This window comes from Amphiura filiformis, chromosome 18 (assembly GCF_039555335.1).
Source record: "Amphiura filiformis chromosome 18, Afil_fr2py, whole genome shotgun sequence".
In the NCBI taxonomy this organism is placed as follows: Eukaryota; Metazoa; Echinodermata; class Ophiuroidea; order Amphilepidida; family Amphiuridae; genus Amphiura; species Amphiura filiformis.
Window position 1 is genome coordinate 39,083,251 of NC_092645.1, and position 25,247 is coordinate 39,108,497.

General features: G+C 36.4%; 1 protein-coding gene across 1 annotated transcript in view; it reads left to right on the plus strand.

Moving 5' to 3' along the window:
- Positions 1-2,084: 2,084 nt before the first annotated feature.
- The window catches only part of LOC140139141 (uncharacterized), a 29,198-nt gene continuing 6,035 nt past the window's right edge, over positions 2,085-25,247 (plus strand). Inside the window, exons 1-4 of the mRNA XM_072160922.1 lie at positions 2,085-2,330; positions 17,931-18,203; positions 20,308-20,424; positions 25,064-25,186. Of these exons, the coding sequence (XP_072017023.1) occupies positions 2,264-2,330; positions 17,931-18,203; positions 20,308-20,424; positions 25,064-25,186 (580 nt within the window). The 5' untranslated portion in view covers positions 2,085-2,263. The remainder of the gene's footprint in view (positions 2,331-17,930; positions 18,204-20,307; positions 20,425-25,063; positions 25,187-25,247) is intronic.

Here is a 25,247-nt window from a genome sequence, read left to right on the forward strand (position 1 = left end):
ATGATTACACAAACACTGTACCTTTGTCTTTCAAACAACACATGTTAAATTATATAATACACATTATTACGTAACAGCATTAGCATAAAATCAAAGGTCTAGAGTCACCTGGTGAAATTGAGTCGTTTTTGTTAAGGGAAATAAGAGGCTGAAATGAGGTATTGTTGTATTTTTTTATATTTTCACGGGAATTAAAGAATCGCGAATACTGCCTTTTGGAACAGTAATAGAACACAAACTACCAGTTTATTAAACCATGTTTGTTGGGCTGTAAAGCTTTTAGTTTATTTAAAATTCGTGGTCAAATATGTCTTATTTTTGACAAAAACAAGGCTTTTCTTTCTATAAAAATCTTGATATTGCCAAAAATAGCAAACGTGGAAATTTAAGTTTTTTGCCAGTTCTGTTGACTAATCTCCAAACATTAAAACGGGAGTCTCCTAGAAAATATTTGAATCCGTGATTAAAATATAACTGTTATTCTACCATTGTTACATTTATACAAAAAGTAGAGAGAGAGAGAGAGAGAGAGGCCATCTTTTGAATGCGAAATTTATTTTTAAAACTTTTCTTTTCATTTCAGGTTGAGATCATTCATAAAATTCATATTTACATGGAACTTTGCAATCTTTGTGCATTTCCACCATGTTGTATCGGTCATCCTACCTACGCATGCGCAGATTGTTGTTTGATTTGCACCAGTAATCATCGCACTGAGTACCAGCCCTCAGCCCTAAAGTTGTTGAAGTTTCCAGACGTCCCATTTCCACCCAAGTTTAATGGCAAGTCTCATATTTTAGCAAATTCAAAATGAGGACCTAGTGTTTATTCCTGCCCATTTTATTCCTGATTTGGCATTGTCCCTAGTCTATTAATTTTATGCTAATGTTGTTACGTAATCATGTGTATGGTATAATTTTTACATGTGTTGTTTGAAAGACAAAGGTACACTGTGTATGTAATCATTGAGAAATGCCATGAAAACAATCCACATGACGTCACGAGTCAACTATTAAAACATACTGACTGACCCTCGTATAGTTGCTTTTTGGGTTAATGAACATTTTTCTTGAAAATGTGTGGTTTTTTTTTTAATGATTCTAATCTTGTGCAAAATAGGCCTGATCTGTAGAGCTAATCGATCGAAGCTTTTAATAAATTAGCTATCAGCTATTATTCTATTTATTATTTTGTAGATAGAATCAATAAAGTAGCCTAGTTGGGCCAGCTTGGACCGGGGATTGTGGTAGTGCGATCAGTAATGGTTCGTTGTCGAGTTCCTACGGGAAGATCATTTAAAACAAACTAACTAGCCTTGCAAACCTTGGATACATCCTTCCCCTGACAGGGAGGGGGGGGCACATCAAATTTATGGCGGGTATGCTCCTCCAGAATTTTGAGGTGGTGGGTCTTTGGGAGATGACGACGTACCAGTAAAATGGGTCATTTGGAGCTGCGGCAATTTGCGGAATGAGCAATATTAAGGGTTATTTTAGAGCTATAATTATCAAATCCAAGGGTCTTCTATTTTTGGAGTTCGGTGTGAAAATCGTAAAACATGAGAGGTGTAATATGCCGGAAATAAGCCTCGAAATCGTTACATATCGAGTTATTTCCTAATAGATATTGTATGACATATTGAAGTATAATGCCATTTAATATAATAAATGACATTGCGGCTAAAGCTGTACTTTAGGAGGCAATTTCCATTTAACTCGAGCTATTAATCATGCTCGTTCCATTATAGCTGATATTTCAAAATCTAAATCGATTTATTTTCTTTCAGCGGCCACTCCTATTCCCTCGTTTTACCACAGCCGTAGCGTGTTTCTAGATGAACAAGCGGGGAGGTTAACCATTTTAGTGGTTTAAAGCACATCATGACATACCATATCCAGTAGGCTTTGCACGGTAAACGGTTGAAACCACGTCATGTCACCCCGTATCCAGGTTTTGTGAAAATTTTCTAATAATGCCACATTTTCTTCTTAGAAGCAGATCCAAGGTTTCCCCGATATATGTTAATGGGATCACCCCTGCGTGATCAAACAGATAAGTGCCACGTAGCACTGCTTCAATTTGTCGTCATGATTGCTACATTTAAAGCGTCTAGGCTGAATTACAGATGAAGATACCACTTGCACTTGATCATATGACTTGTGTGTCTGGAAAGGAATGACTTCTAAGAATATTCCGCTTTATGTAGTTTGATCAGTCCACCTTTACTAAATATTATTTTAAAAATCTGCAGACTTTTCTGTAAATGGATAAACGCGAAATTATTAGAATGGACTTGGACGTTTCTTTCATTATGGTCATCATCGTTGTAGGTAAGTTTACATATTTTGTTCACTTTTTCATTCTGAGACAGATGTAGAAGTCAAAATGTTTTAGCTGATGACGGATCACAAAATGTTGTTTACTACAATCCAAGCATATACAAAATGTTCTACAGAGAATGCTTAAATATAGGGAAAGGCGTTAATAAAACTTCATAACATGCAAACATTTAAATCTCTTGCAAATAAAGACCGAATAACATATCCTTAACACAATAGTTATAAAGCGCTTCCAATCATGTGTACGCTTAAAACACGTGAAAAAAAAAAACCGTTAAGGGCTCGGATAGCAACGTTTGCTGTATTGTTTTATGGGACATGGAATTACAAAAATCCTATCAAATTACATTCGGAATACGAGGGATGTTCTTCTGGTATCACATATTTTTTTTTTTTTTAATTTGCAATACAATTCAAATTATGGCAAATTATATAAAATTGAAATGTTCGATATTTGACAGTTCTCAATGTTTTCTTTTTAAATCTAAGGATATGTATTTAACGTGTATGTAGCTGGGATCAAAAGTCGACGATCAATTCAAGAAATCGACCTTTCGTATTTTACCCCAAAAGACCTAAATTGTTTGGTGTTTTGGGGACAAAAATCTATATCTTCAATACGAATTGTCAAAATGTTCAATTTATTGTCGGCTTTCATCCCAGCTACATACACTTTTAGTACATATCATCAAATTTATACAATTTACTTCGAGAACTGTTCGAGAATTATTGAAATTTAAAAATTTCCATAAAATGTGCATTAGGCCCTATGTCACGAGTTTCAAAAAATCAAAATATTTTGATATCAGAAGGACATTTCTCGTATTCAAAATGCAATGCGATATATCTGATTTGCTCTCAGATCCCACACAAATCTAATTAAGATTTTGTATGGGGGAATGCATGGAAAACTTCCCTGGAATATGGGAAGGTTTGGCTACAAAACGATTCTCTTATAAACGCATATATGCACAGTTTCCACCTGGATAAATCTGAACACCCCAAAATTAGCCTAGCAATACCTTGTCTCTACACAGTCACTACACCGATGAGTGCATAGCATCATAAGAGCTGTATGAGCTCTGTATGGAAAATACAGCATCTATGATTTGTTTTTGACAAAACCCCGAGTGTTCCCTTCATACACTCAGAAAAGTTTTTTTATATCGAATGAAAGCTAACACTTCCAACTAAAAGCACTTTTCATTACGTCAACAGATGACGTAATTCAATGTTCATAGCAAGGTGAATGTGGCAAATGTGTTGATCTTTGGAAAGCGTTCCCATGCTCATATTCAGGAATTTTCAAGAGGGTTCAAAATTGCATGGTGCTTCAACATGAAGTACAAGGTCCAAAGGTGATTTTAAGACAGGGAACCATTTTGGATTTGAACCCTGTAAAGGGTAAAAAATTTAGAATGTTCCGATCTTGTTGAAAGACATACCAAATTATTCGTCTGATCGCAAGATTAAAACAATGAACATTTTGTGGTAGCTACGACCTATCTTTATGGAGTTATCGTACAAAACCCACATTTGAAGGTAGGCCTAAAATATCGCTTTCTGGTTGTGCAGGGGTAACATTTCAACTTGCTCCAATTTTGAAATAAATGATGGCAGATTGTTCGTGTTGCCTATAACGGTCACCAGGGGTCAAATTCAAAACGGCTTCACGTCTTAAAATCAACATTGTACTTCATGTGTGGAAATTCTCATGTGTCTACTAAAAAGTGTACAGTGCTTTGGCAGATGTACTACGTAGCCCAGCGCGAGTCTGAAATGTTGATTACTGACCAACTCGCTGTCCCTACCCCACAAATAAAACCAGAACGGTTCAAATCACTTTTTGTTCAATATCCTTCTTGAGCAGTAAACGTCAATATTCATCATTATTGCAATTATAATCGGTAGTGTGAATGAAAACTTTGTATTGGTCTTTAGAAACTTTTATGAATGGGACCAAGTTTAAAAAAGGGTGAAAAGCCACACAGGAAAGATTTTTTAAACTTTGGCCACTTTTTACGTTTTGAAAAACGTTTTTGGTAGATATTAATTCTTTTTTGAGGTAAAAATATTGCGCAGTAAGTGGTTCTCTGTAGCCATGCGAGGCGAACTAGTTGGATATCCATATTTCGCGGTTAATGGTTCTTTGTAGCCCTGCGAGGCAAACTAGTTGGATATCCATATTTCGCGGTTAGCGGTTCTAGTTGGATATCCATATTTCGCGGTTTGTGGTGCTTTGAAGCCCTGCGGGGCAAACTAGTTCGTTATACTCATTTCGCAGTTAGTGGTTTTAACGACCCGTGACCACCCCAATCAGCTGCATAGCATCCAACTATTTTAATTATCAAAATACTAGGTTTTTTTTAAATGATATGGGGTAAAATAATTATTTAAAAAAATAATAGCTGAACCAAATAGTTCAACCAGGTTGCTAAGTAACCGCTATCCGAAACATAAACACACATGCATGATCAGAAAACGAGTGTTCAATTTCCTCATAGTAGGGATAACCATCAAAATGTCATGTTGCCCCTATTGCTACAAATCGTTTTCTGGATAGAACTCATCAATAGAAGTATTTTGGTGGTTAAATGGTCAAAATCGGTCAAAAACTTTTCGAATTATGAATTTTCAAAGTTTCCCATTCTGACCGGTCATTGGAACGAAATGAAATGACAAGGTCCAAAAATAACAATTGGGAGCAAAATTGGCATAAGCATATATTTACCTTTATATATTTCTTTATTTTAACATGCAAACATGAAACAACATATTGTGAAAGTATCAAAGGGGTTTCTTATGAAATGGCACTTTACTAGTCAAAATCGGTGATTAGTTGTTTCGTTATCAAAAACTTCCTTCACCCAATAGAATTTGGGGAGCTGCAGAAAATGGGTGGATGTTACAATCTAAGTGCGGATAGGTTTGCGCCGGGTTCGGCTGCAACTAGCCTAGTTGATGCGATCTGATTGTGATGATTCACCACGCAGCGAAATTACAGCGCTTTGAATCCTCTGGAAAAAGCGCTATATAAATTCCGAAATTTATTTATTTATTTATTATTTATTTATTTATAATGGCATAAATTATTTTTTTCAAACCGAGGCATTGAAATCATGCATTTAGAGAACATTTGGCAAAAATCATCCAAGATGGCCGATATGGCACAAAATCAAAATTGCCCTAAGTACAGGTGAACTTTTTTTTCAAAAAAAAAATGTCAATGTTATTGGGTTTAATATGACCAATTAGTAGGTGTATGCAAAGAAAATCTTAAGTGTCATTGAAGGTCATTGACTCATTCACAACAATAGAGGTTATCCACTTCACTCATCATGCTCATGTGTGACTTCTAACAAAAGGTGCTGGTTCCCGTAGTATTCCTTATTGAATACAATTCAATGCATGACCACGAAGTTAGCTGCATGACTTTCGCGGGCTATTTTGAAACAGTTATGGTTGCACATTCAGGTACTAAACAAGGTATAACCAGCAGCAAGTTGTAGATGGTATAGGCCTAAATATAAGAAAACGTTTAGGGTTGAAATCAGGTGAACAATACATCAAATGAGCACGAAACTTCACATTTATGTTCAGAAAGGTGTCTTCTTAGCATGATTCGAAAGAAGTATGGAAATTCCAAAGGGAAGCTGGTGATTTAATTTGTAACTAGAGATCTACTTGTTCACCTTTTTTAACCTTTTTACAGAGGGTATGATAGAGGTATTACTGGTAACTCTGCCAAATTACAGCTCAGTAGGCCACGTTGTTCACCTGATCTTATTGACATGAATATTTTGTGCCATTCTTGAGCAGTGCTGAACTCAGCCACTGGCAATTAAGCGCACTGTGGCGATGGACCAATTTTGACTCGCACTTACAGGAAAATGAAATAAGTTATGTTGCTGTAATTTGCAAGATAGTTACAAAACATAATTGCCATTAACATCCCCAATTTTTACAGAAAAATTATGAAAAATAAAAGAATGAGCTCAATTTAGAAATGTCTGTGCAAGCAGTGCACAGTTGAGCTCCCTGCATGTCTATGGGAGTGTTCTAATCAAGTTGATGGTTCATTGGTCATCCCTACTCATAGCATCTCACGTTGTACACACGTCAGTCGAATTTGGCGGTGTTGGTTTGTTAGCCCTCCAAGTTATAACATCGTTCACTTTGCGTTGAACATTGTATGTGGACCTCGCTGTAATAACATAAAGATCAGTCTGATCAGTGTGATATCATTTCAAGAGGTCACTTCCTGATTAAGCTAAACAGCCTATGTGGAGGAATTTGAAGCATGAGCAACCATATAAATGATGAAGTAATGAATACCCTCTACTGTTATCGGATTAACGTTTACGACCTTCAATTACATGGAGGTTGCGACGAGGGCGCGATATTTGATTTCTTGATATACTTATGTTGCCCTTCAAAATGCCTAAAATCATCAAGATATTCCAATACTGTCTAAAGTTATGTAAAATTTTGTAAAATTTGTATGATTTATCGCACATAATTTCTGCGTAGCGTGGAGAATCATTTACATAGGATTTTGGATAAAAAATGTGATAAGTTTAGGGAAATATAGAATGGTGGAAGAAACAAATGAAACATTTTCCTGGAATGAGTAGACCATACTCTTTCTGTTCCTATTGATTTTTATACTGAAATAATTCTTAAAATGAAGTTGTTGGATGATTTTAGTTGGCATTTCTAGAGTGTAAATATGTAAGCAGATAGTAGATATTTCTGAGAGGGCACTCTATTCACGAGATTTCTTTTCCAACGCCAAAATAGCACGAATTTTGGTGGTTTGCGAGTGAAGAGTGTCCGCACTATCGATTGACTACGTAACTGTTCAATAGGTTTTTGTAAATGGGCTAGTGTTAGTGGGTAAGATGTACGTCTCTCTTGCATTGTTAAGACAAGCCACGCGGTGCCTTATAACTCTGCTAGGTCTTTCGATCAATCAACGTACTATGCGTGTTTGGTCAAGCGAGGATAATTTGTAAAGCGTTTGGTAATGGTGAGGATGTTGCCCTTTTTGACGACTTCTGACTTTTGGTAAGCCCAAAATGAATCAATAAAATCGTGTATAAGATATTTGTGGGGATATTTGGGCGCTATTACAACAATTTAGAAAATAAATGGGCACTTCTGGGTTGGATATTATAGATTCTATAGAATTTAAGTATGATATATTTTCGATGGTAAATATATTTTCACTTTAAAAGTTTGTAGTTTTCATAATTGCAATTTATTAATATTATATAAAAAGCACATATAAATATATAATTGTAAGAGTATGGGATCATTTTGAAAAGTAATAATTGGTCGAATCCAACGAAAAGTGTACACGGCATGTTCAGGCCCATAACTTAAAAGTATTAATCAATTGGCATTCGTTTTTGTATTGTGTTTATTTGCCTTGATCATACGCTTCGCGCCATGTATAATAAGACCCCCTTCTGTGAAAAAAATAGACACAGAGACCCCAAAACATGCTATTTTTACCCATTTTTTCAAAATATTTCTTAAAGTTTTTTTTAAAACGTCTAAATCAGTTATGAAAAGAAGTCATTGGATTGAATCTAGATTGATTTCCTGAAAGGTGTGTATTCAAAGATTGCCTGTTCAATTTTTCACATATTTGTACATAATTATGTATTTTTTGCATTACCTACGAATACAATTTTCATAGCACTAGATATATCTTTAAAAATGGAAATCACTAATAAATGCGCAATTGATACAAGCTTTGATATGTCCAATACTGAAATGCATTGCATTCGGACATCTTTATTATTGTGTTTAGCTGCCAGAAATTCTAAATGGCACAAAGGTAGGTTTAGTAAACAATATGCATTACCTCCGAATACATGTTAAAAGCTGTGTCATTTCCACAAACTGAGAGAATAGTAAACAATAGTTAAGCAATAGGTGCAGGGTAATACACTCTTTATTTCTACCAAGTTTCAATAGCCTGCGTTTAAATATTTCTGAGATGTCAACAATAAAAGCAAGTATTCGTAGGTAAATTTTTTCTGTAATCGAATGTTACCTACGAAAACAATTTGACATCATGACAGTATTGTGAAACACCACCATTCATGCCAATGCCTATATTGGTACATAACGATGTCAATGAAAGTTGCGAATTTACATACATGCCCACCTTGCAAAACTGAATACGGCTTAATTGTTGAAAAATATGTACTGAAATAGACGATGGCCTGCTCATTTGAAAGAAAAATAAGATTCGAAGAAGATTAGAAGGGGATAAATACTTGGATTTGTCAGCTGTCATGTGTGTTTCATTTTAAACGTTTACCAACCTTCTGGTTTCTGAGTAATTTGTGTCCAAATTGGTTTATTCGAAGGTAACTTTTGACGTTTTTGCTAAGTTTCCCTACGAATACCATGGACAAAAACGACTTTTATCATTGTCTCATGATCTAGACAACACAGTGGTGGACCCTGGTATAAAGCTAATTATAGTTGCTCTCAAACAAAAGGCCACAAGACGTAACTGACTCTAAGATGGACTTCACAAGTCTGCAATAACGGTTTTAAGCGATTTGTGTGCAATTAAGCAAATTAAAGTCACTTTATTGCCTTTGTTTCTTACTTCAATCCTCTTTCAACCACTGTGAACCGACATTAAATATACATGATAGGGTCTCAAGTATCAATAAACGCACATAAAGAAAATAATACATTCAAAGTGCTTTATAAAATGAAGATTTGATTGCGATATCCACCAAAAGTCTAATTCTTACCTACAAATACTGAAATGTTACTTACGAGAACCGCATAATACATGACATGTGTAATGAAGTGTTCCTACCAATGGAAATTAATTGTCAAAAACTTTAAGCGGTACCCCCGGACAATATTATTTCCCATATACGGATTCATTCAACAATTATTTATTATGTAAAGTTGCTGTTTAACTACTTGTATATCAAAATGAAGTGTTCAAAATCTTGCTAAAAGCATCAAAAAAATGTTGATCTAAGGTAAAAGCACTTATTCATTTGGACGTACCATCTAAAAGAGATCCAACAACTACTATTTTATTCATTCATTATCATAATATCAAAATAAGAACCTCTAAACTTAATATAGATATTGTTAAAATCGCTCGACCGCTCATGTTACCTACGAATACCAGGGTTTCTTCACCTATCATTTTGTAATGCTTTAGGTATATGCGTATAATTCCTAATATGCCTGAAAACAGACATCATACTCTTTCTTATACAATATGTAAATTGAGTCATACTCATTTGATAAATAAAATACAGAAACTGACCTAAACTTCATTTTCAAAAATAAACTATCATAAATTGACTAAGATCATATTGATCGCGTTATAAAAATAAAAACAAATATTTTCTGGTTGAGTTAGCGTTTTCCTGACACCCCGTGGTCTTCATTACACGAAAAAAGTGTTAATGGGAATATTCCATTTGTTTTAGGTTATAGTATTGCGATAGTGAAAGCATCCTAGTGGTATTCGTAGGTAACATTGGGTTTTGATGTCACATTTACTATCACACGTCCTGGATTTATTTTTCAAGATAAGTGATGGCACTTTTGGTTCCTATAAGGCCAATATGCCATCAATCAATGGGCAAAAGGAAAAAAATTGTGGAGGCATTTTTATTTTGGACTTTTATTTTTGGCCCGTGGACGCTTTTGGTTGGATTCAACCAATTGCGAAACGCCGGCGGTAGAGATCAGCAATAAATGTGTATTTCAGGAATTGCCGCGATTCCTGCAGTAGTTTTTATGAATAGAATACATTAGCGGATACAATAGAACTCTATTACGGGTAATAAACCTCGTCGCGCTGCTAAATTTCACTTCTTTTTTTTCATTAACTAACCGTTATTTCATCAATTAACCGTTATTTTTTAAACTTTGGAAAACCTCGACCGAGGTTTTGGATACCCAAATTATATACATAGCGTCAATACCTTTCAAGATAATTTTGTAAATGATATCTTGATATTTTCCCCAAATTGCTATTCTGAGTATAATGGGATAATTAATTTCCTGCTTTACACCCGATCGAACATGTTGAATAGGGATTATCATAGTTCAACTGTCAATTATTGAGTAAATAAACCTCTTTTTAATAAGTACTTTTAAGGATTTGAAAGTCCACCCAGTCTCAAGGTTAAATACCGTATTCATATCAGTCAGAATAATTATGATTTTCTGTTTCATGACGGATAGAAATGCATTTTTAACCGATTAATTAAGTAGTGCGAAGTTCTTTGATCAGTATGCTTTTGTTTGAAGCAATTAAAAATATGGGTTTAGATTTTGTATGGCAACTGCCTTTAATGCTATGGTAACTGAGTATAAATTTCAGTTTCATGGCTAATTGAAATGCATTTTAAACAGATTAATTGAGTAGGGCGAAGTGCTTTGATCAGTATGCCTTTGAAGCAATTGGAACTCAATTTTTAATTTCTTTTTATTTTATTGTTTATGGCAATACTCCGGCAGTTTACATCAAATCGGTGCAATTAAAACTAACAATTTTGAAATTTAGATCATACTATAGCTCAGATATCCAGTAGCTTAATATTTGTTCATGAAATTTGGTCATTATCATTCTATATGGAAAGTTCCACTAAAAATCCATTCTGTGTCTCTTTAGGCTACTGCATAAAAGACAATGTAAAGTGTGGGTCAACAATAAGTGTACCTATTTTCAAAGACTTAAAGTCTGCGTGTTTGAAATTATTGTTACCTATTCTGAACGAACATCGTTCTGAGAGCTATTAGTTATTAGATCAGAATTATGAATGTCTTTTGGCCCCCAAAATAAAGTTTATAGTTAAAAATACATATCTCTAACAATAATCACCGTAATTAAAGCCATAGAGAGTGATTTGAATAAAGAATAAATTCCTAGTTAAATGTTTTGTAATGTTTTCACCTATAACACTGTCCCCTTTTTACCCCTTTTAACTTCGAGCTAAACAAAAGACGTAAATAAAAAAAATAAAAAAATAAACGATTTCTTTCCAGCGCTTACGATGCGTGTATTAGCTCGGCGATCGTATTACATGTATTAGAGTCACGCGGTAGCCGTGACCAGCAAGTTTAAAACAAAAAGACTGATAAAGAAGACTAATAACAGATGCTCCCGCGAGACTATATTTACACCTAACATTAAAACACTTGACTTCTGTTGTTCGATGTTATTTTTCGCTGGGTACAAAATGTATCTAAAACCATGCTAAATGTTATTTACAGTCCCAGGTGTAATACCTTGACAACTCATTAATTCAAAAAGGGCCACCAATCTTACAGTCAATCATTGCTCGTAATAAACAAATATTTTTGCTTCCATTTCACGCGGTATTTCATAGCGAAAATTAGTGGCAAATCATACTGACCCAGAATTTTTAGACACTGCTACAGGTCTACCTGGTTATCACCTTCACACTACTTTTTCAGATTCACTTCCAAATATACCCTAGCAATTTCTGAAATACCGTACATACAAATTCCGAACCCCATTCGCCAAAAAATCAAGTTTTTCACAATTCTTTTGTTCTTTTCGGACGACACATCAATTCATATAATAAATATTGTACATCGACACGCTATTTCACAGCCTAGTCCCGTGGTCTCATGGTTAAGATATTGGACTCTTATTCCGGGGACTCGAGTTCGAAATCCGATGACCAACTTATTTTTTCAATATTTTATTAAGCAATAATTTTATTGTCATTAATCAAGTATAACACAATTTTAATCATCCAGTGCTATTATGATTTTTTTTTTATCAAAGCAAGATGTTTGATTCTCAGGGATATTATTTATTATATTAAGGGCCTATTTAAAAACAACCTATGTAATGTATAGTGCAGCAGCTAGCAGGACAAATAATAAAAGAAATCTTTTTATTTATTTATTTATTTATTTAAATCTGAATAACACAAGAAACTTGGTCAGGTTACCAATATTTTTCTCATTTTTAGTTCTGTCCTACCACGGGGCGATTCGCATGATAATAGGACAATAAAACATGTGATATGTATGAATGGTTGTTGAATCGATCTAGAGACTGTCCCTCTGTCATCTTCAGCTATCGTAGAACTGTATGCCAACATGACTGTCATTTCCGGTTGGTTTATTGCATACACTCTATAGGTGTGAAAAATTATTGTTCCACTAGTATGGAAGGCCAGCAGGGACAAAAACGTATCCAAAAAGAGACAACCAAATATGGAAGACCATTAAAGTCATACGTAAAGACAAATGAGCAAAGCGGCAAAAATACCCAAATGCCTATTGAAAGGAGGGACTGTCCCCACCACAGACACACGGAACCCCCGATAGAGAGCAGGGCTTGAAGCATGAGGGAAATTAAAACCAAAACCGCGAAAGACCGCCAACAACCGTCGCTAAATAGGCATGTCAAACTAGATTGTCCCGCAGGGCTACAAAGAACCACAAACCGCGAAATATAGATATCCAACCAGTTTAAAAGACAAATTAGCCACCGATAGAGGCCAGGGCCTGAAAAATTAGAGTAATTAAAACCACAAACCGCGAAAGAACGCCAAAAACCGCCGCTTAATACGGATGTCAAAGTAGATTGCCCTACATGGTTACAAAGAACCACAAACCGCGAATTTTGGATATCCACCTAAATTGCCCCGCGGGGCTACAAATAAGTATGGTTATCCAACAAGCTTAAACTATAAATTATTACCCCCTCCCCCCTCCCCTAGAGATCAGGGCTTGAAAAATGAGGGAAATTAAAAACCACAAATCGCGAAAGACCGCCAACAACCGCCGCTCAATATGCATGTCAAACTAGTAAGAACCACAAACCGCGAAATATAGATATCCAACCAGTTTAAAAGACAAATTAGCCACCGATAGAGGCCAGGGCCTGCAAAAATTAGAGAAATTAAAACCACAAACCGCGAAAGAACGCCAAAAACCGCCGCTCACTAGGGATATCCAACTAGATTCGCCCGCCGGAGCTACAAAAAACCACAAACCGCGAAATTTGGATATCCAACAAATGAAAACCACAAACTGCGAAAGACCACCAACAACCGACCGCCGCTCAATAGAGACATCCAGCTAGATTGCCCCGCAGGGCTTCAAAAACCACACACCACGAAGTATAGTTATCCAACAAGCTTAAACTATAAATTAACCCCCGATAGAGGGTAGGGCATGAAGAATGAGGGAAATCAAAACCACAAACCACGAAAGACCGCCAACAACCGCCGCTTAATAGGGAAATCCAACTAGATCTATAAATCTACATAACTATCAACCGCGACAAATTAGCAAAGCGGCAAAAATACCCAAATGCCTATTGAAAGGATAATAGGGAAATCCAACTAGATTGCCCTCAGGGCTACAAAGAACTATCAACCGCGAAATTTGGATATCCAACTATATTGCCCCGCAGGGCTACAAAAACCACAATCATTAAAACATAACTATCTTGCTAAGTCGTGGCATTTAGACGCTTCCGTAGTATAAGCCTTGCTACATTCGCGCATTTCTCAGTTTCAAGTAAATCGGACTGACTCTGTGTCTCGCTGGCATCGTCAACATTGGGTACTCATATTTACATTTTCTTAGTTGCCTTGAATAATTGAAGTATATTAAAATGTATCCCTATTAACATTACAGTCACGCGGTAGCTGTGACCAGCAAGTTTTAAAAATAAACGGCTGATAAAGTTTTGTTAAATTATTTACTGTCATAAATCAAGGATAACATTATTTCAAACATCTATTTTTCGTTTATTCGTTTTATGGAGTAATTCGTAACCCTTACCCGATGACTTTCCAAGCTTAGAGCTGCTTGGCTATATTCATAAAAAGAAAGAAAATCCACCAAAAAAAAAACGTTGACAACGTAAAGAAAGCAGCAAGTTTAAAAAGCCCCCACCTCGGCTCACTTTTTGAAACGTGGTCCCATTTTGAATATCAACAGCAAATCGGTGTTTTTAACGTTTAAACAATAGCATCATTGCCATTTACATGCCTACTTGTTATTCGTTTAATTCAATCATTGATCATGAACTTAATGATTATTATAAAACAAAACATAGGATATTGGCCAAGAACAACATAATAACCTTTCTGATCGTTCCAGAATGCTAACAAATTATCGCATCGGCACATTAAAGATACATAACACTTTTGGAAATAAGTTCTGGTTTTAAGTTGATAATTATGACAAAGTTTAAATCAGTATCTTTTACAAATGGGACCAAGTTTCAAAAAGTGAGCCGAGGTGGGGGCTTTTTAAACTTACTGCTTTCTTTACGTTGTCAACGTTTTTTTTGGTGGATATAGTATTGCACGGAGCATCACGTAGCTGGAATATTCAAACAAGATAGATAGCAAACCTTTTGCCTATAGCAAACCTTTGAAGACATCACTTGCAGCTAGACACGCGTAGCTTATTTAAAGCTACGTGCAGCTAAATGACTAATCGGCAAGCCAATAGGGTCATAACGTGCAGGTAGCTACGCGCAGCTTATTTATATTTTATTATATTTTTTTTTAACATAGATGTTCTTTTCTATATCAAATTATTCATCTTTTCTACCTTACATTTCATGATAAAAAGTTTTTTGAAAATTCCCCTGTCATTTGTTAGTCTGTTTGCTAATGTTTTAATATCATTTTTCTGGTATTGTTAATTCAGAAAGGCGCTTCTCGGGCTTTTTTTTAATTATTTTTTTATTTTTTATGTGTGCATATTTACATGAAATTGACCTCAAGTGACCCGTAAATGACATTTTACATCACACCTGTTGACCACAGATATGTCAATCTACCCAAGGGCCAGTGTGTTCAAGTCCCAATGAAATCCGTCAAAGTATGTGGGAGAATCACCTTTCCAGACTTCGTTTGGCGTGGACACAAAATGTTAACGTAAAATATCAAATGTATTCCTAAGTTTGAGTTTTGTGCAGTAGTAGGCTTAGCTCAGTGAACTTGACACGAATATAATAATGTTCTGGGCCTAAATGATACAAAATAGGGAATCAACGCCTTCTCCCTCAATTATATTACTGAACTAGTTGTAACTTCCAAAACACCTCTTTGACTTTTGATGGTGTCCTTCGCCCCTTTCACGATTTGTTTATTTGCGACTGGTAAACCAGGCTGTTGCAAAATGGCAGCCTACAGCAACGATGTGTGACACGATAACGTTCTTACGAAATTGCTTATTTTAGCTGATTAAAGATCATTGTTGCAAAAAGAACCTGAAATTCGCAACGGAGTGAGTATAGTAATGAGTCGTGAATAAGCTAATGTTATGGCATGCCGTGGAGCCAAGATATAAAGCGTTTTCCAACCCGGCCTTGCCTTAAAATTGAACTAAGATCCCTGTGTATCTTACACTAGTTAAACAAATATAAAGTTCAGCTCATGCTACGCAGTGTGTCTCGTATCATTGTTAAATATTGATAAACGTGTTTCTAAATTGAATCGCGTTAAGGGGGTACTACATCCCTGGCCAATTTTGTGCCTATTTTTGAATTTTTCTCAACAATTATAGCACATTGGTGACAAATATGATATGTATATTATAGGGGCAATGACTACAACTACTGCACTGAAAATTCACCAACTCAAGGCAAGTAGTTATTGATTTATTGATCAAATATTGGTTTTCCCTCTTTATTGACTGTAACTCCACAACTGTTGTCTGTGCCGAAATAAAATTTCAAGTGCAGTTGTTGTAGTCCCCCTATAATATACATATCTTACTTGTCACTTACTTGTCAATGCGCTATAATTTTTGAGAAAAATGCAAAAGTTAGCATAAAATTGGGCAGGGGTGTAGTGCCCCCTTAAGATCAAACTCTAATAGGGAAATGTACTTTTCAATAGACTAAGAAAGAATAATTATAATCTGTATTTGATACGCATTTAATTCTATAGCAACTGGATGTCTAATGATGCACATCTTACAATGCATGTATTTCTTTGTCACAATTTGTATTTTATTCATAGCAGTCAGAATACGTATACATGTTCTGTTTCAAGGTGGATGGAAATGCTTTCAGCAGGTTTTGACAGATTAATTGAGTAGGGCGCGGTGAAGTGCTTTGATCAATATGCCTTTGTTTGAAGCTTCATATATGTGACCGTACACCACGAATGAGCCGTAAATGTCCTCAATTGTATTCTGAGTTACAGTGTAAAATGGGCATGAAGGTCGTATTCATAGGTACCTCAATTTGGTGCTACGTGTACCTCATTTAATGAGATACACGTAGCACCAAATTGAAATACCTATGAATATGACCTTCATGCCCATTTTACACTGTAACTCAGAATACAATTGAGGACATTTACGGCTCATTCGTGGTGTACGGTCACATATTATGGGTTTCATATATCCATTTTTAATTTACTTGTATTTTATTGTGTGTGCCAATAATCAGTTCACATCAAATTGCCGCTTCGTCATTTGCTCTTTCATTAAATTTGGTGAGATATGTCATTTAAATGTTTCATTGCAAATCCATGTTGTGTCACTAACGATATTATAATAATTATATTATCCCACATATGGCATGAAATGGCTTAATATGCATGTAAAAAATTATTTCACAAAATTAAAGGTCTTATCTTTTGAACAGTTTTGATAATTTATCACCTCTCTATCAACAAAAAAAAACCCAATTTTTTCGAATACAACTACCATTTACACATCATTTATTTAAAATGTTGGAAACTTGCATATTTTAACCATGTTAGACCACATTTTGCAACCAAAATAGCCCCAAAATGTCCATAAACTTTTTTTTTTAGTTCAAAGTAACTCGGATTTCTTTTTATTATGTAGAAACACGACAGTGTATTTATACTGCATGAAAATGCCAAATTGATGTACTCATACACTTCAATAATGTAAAAATGTAGAGATGTTCTATTATTGCTCAGTACTAGTAAAATTTCAAACGTATATGCAAACGTATATGATATGCAATATTTTGTTGACATGATATGAATTTTATAACAGCAGCAGAGTGTGCAATATTTGTTTGTCTTTTAACATATCTTGCGTGTCAAAGAGAACAGTTTTTACCATGATAAAACCATTGACATGTATAATGTGTGTTTTGCAGCAGAATGTGAAATATTTATTTATCTTTTAATCTCTTTCAAGTGAATCATTATACCTGTATCATGATAAAACAGTAAACACAGTAAAAACAATTTTGTATTGTTGTGTAATCGATGCATTCTTTTGATTTCACGAATGATTTCTTGATAAACTTGATGCTATCATTGATTTACCAGTACAGCCCGCATCCCTAGTAACCCCTTCGTGGTTATCTAAACATATCTTGAGATTAAATCAAGCAAATTGAACAGAATAAACGGCATTTAAAAACTAACACGGCGCTCTTGATGTTGATGTAAGCATCATGTTACAACAGTATTTTCTAATTGCCAAAGAGGGCGCTTTTCACTTTTTTTTTTGATACAGGCTGTATTACGTGATGAAAACACGATATGCAGTTTTTGGGTTCGAATTAATATTTTCCTTTATTTGCAGCTCATCTGTGTGTAGTGCAGAGCCACCTTTGCGTTCTGGAAAAAAGACCGGATCCATCAGGAGGCGGTGCCTTGAGATGGTCTCTACCATTTGCAGAAATATGTTATTGTCAAGGCGTGGTTGCACCGGTATATGGCAAAACATGTCAAAGAAAGAATGTCCGGTATAAAGAAGGTGATCTGTGGTTTACTGATGACCCACGTCCACTCACCATGCGTCATAACTGGGAAAAATATATACTTGATGACCTCTTGTATCGCACTACATATTGTAGTAAGAAACTTCGTATACTATATAATTCAAAAATAAAATTTCAGTAAAGCGGCAAAAATAATAGATGAAAATAAGGTTTGATAAGCAAATATATACCCATTTTATTCCATCTTACTGTTATCATGTTTATTATCCACTGGCAAAATATAACGATTTTTAAATTTATCACAATAGCATCCGCATAGACTATCCTCATCATCGTCGTGATGAAGGATGATGATGATGTGGGCTAATCTATAGTCTAAGCTTCTTGAATGTATACATACATTTATTTCGTCGCGGTTGGTGGTTTTTTGTTGCTCTGCGGGGAAATCTAGTTGGATAACCCTATTTAGCGGTTAGTAGGTTTTTGTTGGCTATCCCTAGTAAGCAGTTAGTGCGGTATTTGGGTGTAGGGTATGTTATGTATGTTTGTAAAATCATCAGTCAGTTTTAATCCGAATATCGCCAAATTCGTATGTTAGATCATTTGGTTGGTCGGAGGTCAAATTGTAAACTTTGTTCGATTAGGCTTAGACTTGGTGAGTGGAATCCTTGCTATGGGGATGCTGAGGTCAAAGGTCGAATTTGAAACTTTGTCAGTTTTTATCCGAATATCGTCAAATCCAAACGGGAGATCAAGAAAAATACAAGGAATGTTATAAAATTCATTTGATTGGATTTGGAGTTCAAAGGTCAAATTTTAAATTTTGTCCGATTGGGCTTAACGCGGCTGTGTACTCAAGACGTTGTTTCTTTCGCAAAATTGAGCTTTTTGATATTTGTTACTTTGTTATGTTTTTATAAATACAAGGAAAGAAAATCCAGATTTATAAACTCCAACTGCGCTATTTTATGGATTTTATTTCACTATTTCATTCGTGTTTGCAAGTATAAAAGAGAGAAAATCTTTGTTGTATCAGCGGGGTGACACGCGCGCAACAACGCATCGCGCTGCGTATCGCGCAATTTGTTAACGCACAGATACGCTACGCATACGCGACGCTTATCTGCATGCGTGGCGCATCCTTTGGAAACACTAATTTCAAGTGGTCAAATGGCTCCGTTTTAGCTGATAAAATGTGGGTTTTTTCAAGTTCTTTTCCTCGATTTGAATATCAAGTTATGAATGGATTTCGCTCAAACTTTTCAACGGGCTGTGGATTTACCCGATGTTCACATAATATAAGGTAGAAAAACGAAAACTGCCGCATTCTCCTGTGAGATTCGATGAAAGGGCAAAATGTGACCACTTTAAACTTTAACGGCCATTATTTCAATGTTCATTTTCTCGGTAAAATGACGATTTAGGTACACGATAACTCAATAAATACAGCATCTATAGGTAAGCAATTATGATCATCGTAAAAAGCATGATCGACTCAAGAAACGGTTTTCTCATTTTTTATATTTTGGTCTATTTCCGATTTTAGGCATCATTTTGTGCAAATAGGCGTTTGTGAATTTTAAAAGTTCAATTTGATGCCTTATATGGTCAATATCTCAAAAACTAAGGCCAATATCAAAAAAATAAAAAAATAAAATTTTTGGAATGGAGCCTCAAGATTGAGCTAAAACAAAATAAAATATTTTGGAAAGAGTGTTTTTTGTTATGATGTACCTAACAAATATTGCCAAAAACTCACTTTTTTGTGATTTTCTTCATAATTGTTGTTTTTACCCCAAATCTGTATTTATATTAAGATTTATTGATGTCTTGCCTTTATAAAAATGTATACTTTTATATGTCTTGCGCGAATAATTACAAAGTTATTGCACTTTTACTACATGTATGTCTGAGAGTACACAGCCACCTTAAACTTGAGTGGAATCATTTGAGGTCAAAGGTCATACTGGGCAAAAGCAAAAAAAAAAAAAGCAAATATGAATTTAAATTAATACCAAATGTTCAATGAATGCGTGCTGTCATGCCTGCGGGCATAGTGCTAGTCATTATAATACGCATTACTGACAATGTTACCAAAATCGTATCACTATTACTATCATTATTTTGTTTTATATATAGCATAATGCATCACTTGTCATACACCAACAAGTGATAGTATTTTCCCAAAATAGACTTTTAATTAATGGTTCATTTCGAAAATGTTCTTACTTCATACAGAATGTAATGTGGGCACTGATAACTGTGACGCAAATGCTGTTTGCACCAATATCCCCATTGGTTCCTTCACATGTGTATGTTATGCCGGCTACAGTGGAGATGGAGTAACTTGCACAGGTTAGTCTATTATGTGCCATCTCATAACACTATTTATTTCAAAACATCATCATCATCATCATCAGTCGGCTGCGGAGCAGGCGACTACAAGCTTTCTCCAACTGTTGCGATCTTGGGCAAGCGAAACAATTTTGTTTGGCTGCAGCATCCCTTCAGTATCTCCCAGGAGGTGCTGTACATACTGTAAGTACAGTGTCCGCGGCCGTTCCGGTTTCCTCTTCCCATGTGGAATATGTTTGCTAATCACAGGCTCGTCATCTTCAAGACGCAGTATATGGCCGAGAAATTTGAGTTGATGAATCTTGACTCTGGCAACCAGCGGAGTGGTGTTGGTCAGATTGTAGATGGTTTCATTTGGGATCCGATCCACACGCTTGATGTTTAACATGACTCTGTAGCAAGATGTTGCGAAGGCATTGATCTTGTTGTCCATGTCCTTGGTGATTACCCATGACTCGCACCTGTACAGAAGGATAGTGACACAAGTTGTCTCAAACAGCTTGATTTGTGTTCCGATTGGCAGGGATGGGCTTCTCCAAAGGCGTTCCAGTTTCCAGAAAGCGGCACAGGCTAGTGCTTTTCTTCTTTTTAGGTCTCCAACACTAGAGTCCATCTTGGAACCCAAGTACTTGAAGTATGTGACATGGTTAATGGTACTACCATAGACTTCAAGTGCTGGCTGGGCATTACAGTTTGCAGTCATATATTCTGTCTTAGGTGCGCTGATGACAAGGCCTAGATCTGCTGCTGCTGTTGCAGTCCTAGTAAGCTGTGACTGGGCCCGGGCTATAGAAGATTCCAACAGGGCAATATCATCAGCAAAATCCAGGTCATTCAGCATCTTAGCAGGATGCCTGCTTGACCGACGTGGGTAGGTAACAATTCCAGCGTCAATTCCTTCCAGAAGTTGATTTGTTTAGGAGGTAGTCTACCAGGATAATGAACAGGAATGGTGCCAAGACATCACCCTGAAGCACTCCAGTTGTTACTTAGAAAGGCTTTGAGATACTTCCATCTACCATAACGGCACTATCGGAGCCCTTGTAGAGCACCTGGATGGCATTGACCACAACCTTTGGTATTCTATATTGCCGCAGCACTGAGAACATGACGGACATGTTGATGGAGTCAAAGCCTTTTTTGAAGTCCACAAAAGTGACTGTCAAGGGAAGTTGGTACCCCTTGAAGCCTTCCATGATCCTCCTCAAAATGTGTATTATTTTGCTGAGCACAGCTTCAACCTGATCTAAAGCCAGCCTGGTTGCTTCTCAGTAAAGGATCAATGTGAGGTCGGATTCTGTTCAGAAGGATCTTGTTGTACACTTTTGCGGCAATGGACATAAGTGAAATACCACGGTAGTTTGTCATGAGAGAGAGGTCGCCTTTCTTTGGTAGAGGAATGATGACATTTCGTCGTCCGTATTCCATAGTGGCGTATAGTGGGGCGCCGCGAATAAACAACTTTTCGAGAAAATCGGGTTTGAAGAAATGCCAATTTAAAATCGAGTTGTGTAAATCAGACATTCATTATATTTTGTAAATGATGTGAAATTTCTGTAGTAAACTAAATATATTTTATTGTTATATATTTTAAGAAATAAATACATACTATTGCTGGCAAACTGACAATAAAACTATACGTCACTATGGAAAACGAACAAAACGCAATACCCTAACCTTACGTTAACCGTACGCCACCTCGGTCGCCGTGTAATCCCTATGGCGTTACTTTTCGTCGTTCGTATTCCATAGTGGCGTATAGGTCCGATACGCGTACGCCACTATGACATACGATGTTTTTCATTTTTGCCGATATTTCATAATATTATAAAATGTGTTTAAAAAGTGGCGTATGGTCGATACGCCACTATGGAATACAAAAAATGTCACTTTGTAACTATACGCCACATTTAATTAATTAATTACTAATTAATTAGCTAATTATGACTGATGAGACTTAGAAAAAATGAAAGAGAACATTATTAAAAACATGTGTGCCAATTTTCAAAAAAATGACCAAAAATCACTATACGCCACTATGGAATACAGCCGACGATTTGTGACCCACTGACGTGGCGGTGTCAGCGTTGAGAATACTTCCATACAGAATTTGAGAATCATATCAATCATGCTATCCCTCCTCCCTGAAGTACTTCAGCAGTTATAGCACAGTCCAATGCTGCTGCCTTGTTGGTCTTCATGGCTGCTATTGCTTCAACTACTTCTTCATGGGTTGGGGGCTCAATGATAATTATGAAGATCTTCAACAGCTGGTGCAGGAAGTTCTGAAGCTGCTGTGCCACTGTCATTGTTAAGGAGTGAGCTGAAATATTCCTTCCATTCCTCAAGCAGTTCATGGTCACTGGTTGGGGCTGATCCATCTCTCTTTTTGACTTTTACCCCTTTCCTTGAGTTCTTCCCAGAAAGCAAGTGTATGATTTTCCAGGTGGTGGTGTAATTCCCCATTGTATCGGCCAGCTTCAGGTCTTCCATCTGATTATTGAGTGTAGCAAGCTCATCAGATTTATAGGAGTTGTTAAGGCTGGTGTTCAAGTTCCTCCATATTTCTCTAGATTGACAAGACTTTGAAATGGAGTACCGTTTTTGGCTTCATCCCTTTCAAGTTTAAGTCCGATGGTTGCATCTGATACCCAACTTGGCAGTCCGCATGGCTTTTGCTTTTCAACAACTTCCTCAGCAACTTCACGAACTGCTGTCTCAAAGGTCTCATACCTATCAGAGATGCGTGTGGCATCATCCATGCTCAAGACCTGGAATATGTTTGTTAGTTCCAGCTGAAATCCCTCTTTTGTACCAGGATCTTGCAACTTCTTCCAATTGAATTTTGGTCTCTTGCAAGGTTTTCCTTTGCTTGTTCGCAAACTGGCAGCTAGACGGACGCTCACAATACGATGATCGGAGTCCACTTCTACTGAATTGTATGCTCGACAGTTGCGGAGAGAATTTACCCAATTGCTGTTTATTAGAATGTGGTCTAACTGTGATGGGTTGATCCAGCCAAGTCCAGAGACGATTCCTGGGTTGGGGGAATCTCATTTGGGCCGGTCTGAGGTTGTACTCCTGGGAAATGTTGACCAGACGCTCACCATCGTCATTGGTTGAATCATGGTAGCAGTATGGATCAATCACCCAAGGATGGGAAAGATGACTACCTGTTCCAATTCTGGCATTAAAATCACCAAGGATGAGATGGATGTCGTGCCTTTTTATACCATCCAAGTGGTCAGATAGAGATGAATAGAAATCCTCCTTGTCAGAAGATGTTGAGCACTCAGTGGGTGCATATACAACAGTGATGCTAAGCTGAGGGTTACCATGGAATGGTACAAATAGTATCCTCTCGGAAACAGCTTCACCACTCTTAAGACATCTATGAACATGCTTGGACAAGACCAGACCCTCCATGCCTTTGCTTGGTAGCAGAACTGTATACTATAACCCAGTTCCTATCGTCTGACCAAAGTTCATCAGTTGGGCTTGATGTAATGAGACGATGTTCTTGAATTCCGGCAATGTCAATACCTGCATCAGCACAGCCCATGAATAGCTGATGGATTTTCACTTGTTGATTAATAGTACGGACATTACAAGCCCGGTGGGTTCAGTTTGTATTTAAAGGTAGGACGTATGACCGTTCCAGGATTTGAAAATGACCCCTATTTCACGGGGAATCGAGGACATTTGCAGCAATTTTACCCCCTATTTTGCGCAAAATCAAGGAAAATTTGCCGCCAAATACCTCCCCTATTTTTATCATTTGTAGGACGCATTTTCATTTCACCCCCTTATCACGAGGAATCAAGGACATTTTTTCGAAATAAATACCCCTATTTTTACCATTTAAGGACGCTTTTGAATTGTTACCCCTATTTCACGGGCAAATGAGGACAATAACGAAAACTGTAGCGGTAAAACACGGACGAAAGTCCTAGAAATATACCCTATTTTTCATTTCAAGGACAATTTTGCTCCAAAACACCCCTAAATTGGACAATCGCGAACAATTTTGTCCTCGAAAATTCCGCGGATATTTTTTGAAAAGTACCCCTAATTGGAACCATCATGCGTACACATTGTCAGTGAAGACTGAACCCACCGGGATTACAAGTAGATATTACAAGAGGTTTGAAGGTAGACAGGCGACAATAATCAGGGCCAACAGTTCGTGATGGTGTGCCGAGTTCCTGCTGGTCCGTCATGGAGTCAACAGTAGACTGCCGCTCATCTACCCTCGGTATTTTTGGATATTTGCTTGTAGTTTTCGTAATCATTGAGTTGCAGGGAATTATTTTAGTCCAGTCCCAGCAGCTTTACGATTTACAATTTCAAAAGATTGTTACCTATACGCAAGTCAATTTACTTTTTTTAAATGGTGCATTCCTATCGATATGATCAACTATGGTTGCTTTAAGTACTCAAAACGAATTAGTTCCAGTACTGATAGTTGTGATGTTACAAATCAAACATGATAAATTATGTTGAGAAGCAAAGTCAATTTATTCAAGCATTATTGAGTTTTAAGTGTGTCATGTGTCAAATTACAAGAAACATTTTTACTTTTCTTTTGATCATTACTCAAAATATGTGTTTTACCTAATACATTTTGACTTTTGTACAGATCATAATGAATGTACTTCGAGTACTGATAATTGTAACGCAAATACTGTTTGTGCCAATACCGTTGGTTCTTTCACATGTACATGTAATGCCGGTTACAGTGGAGATGGAGTAACATGCGCAGGTTAGTCTATTTTGTACCATATCACCATTCTATTCATTTCAAATAATTTTCACTTATAAAC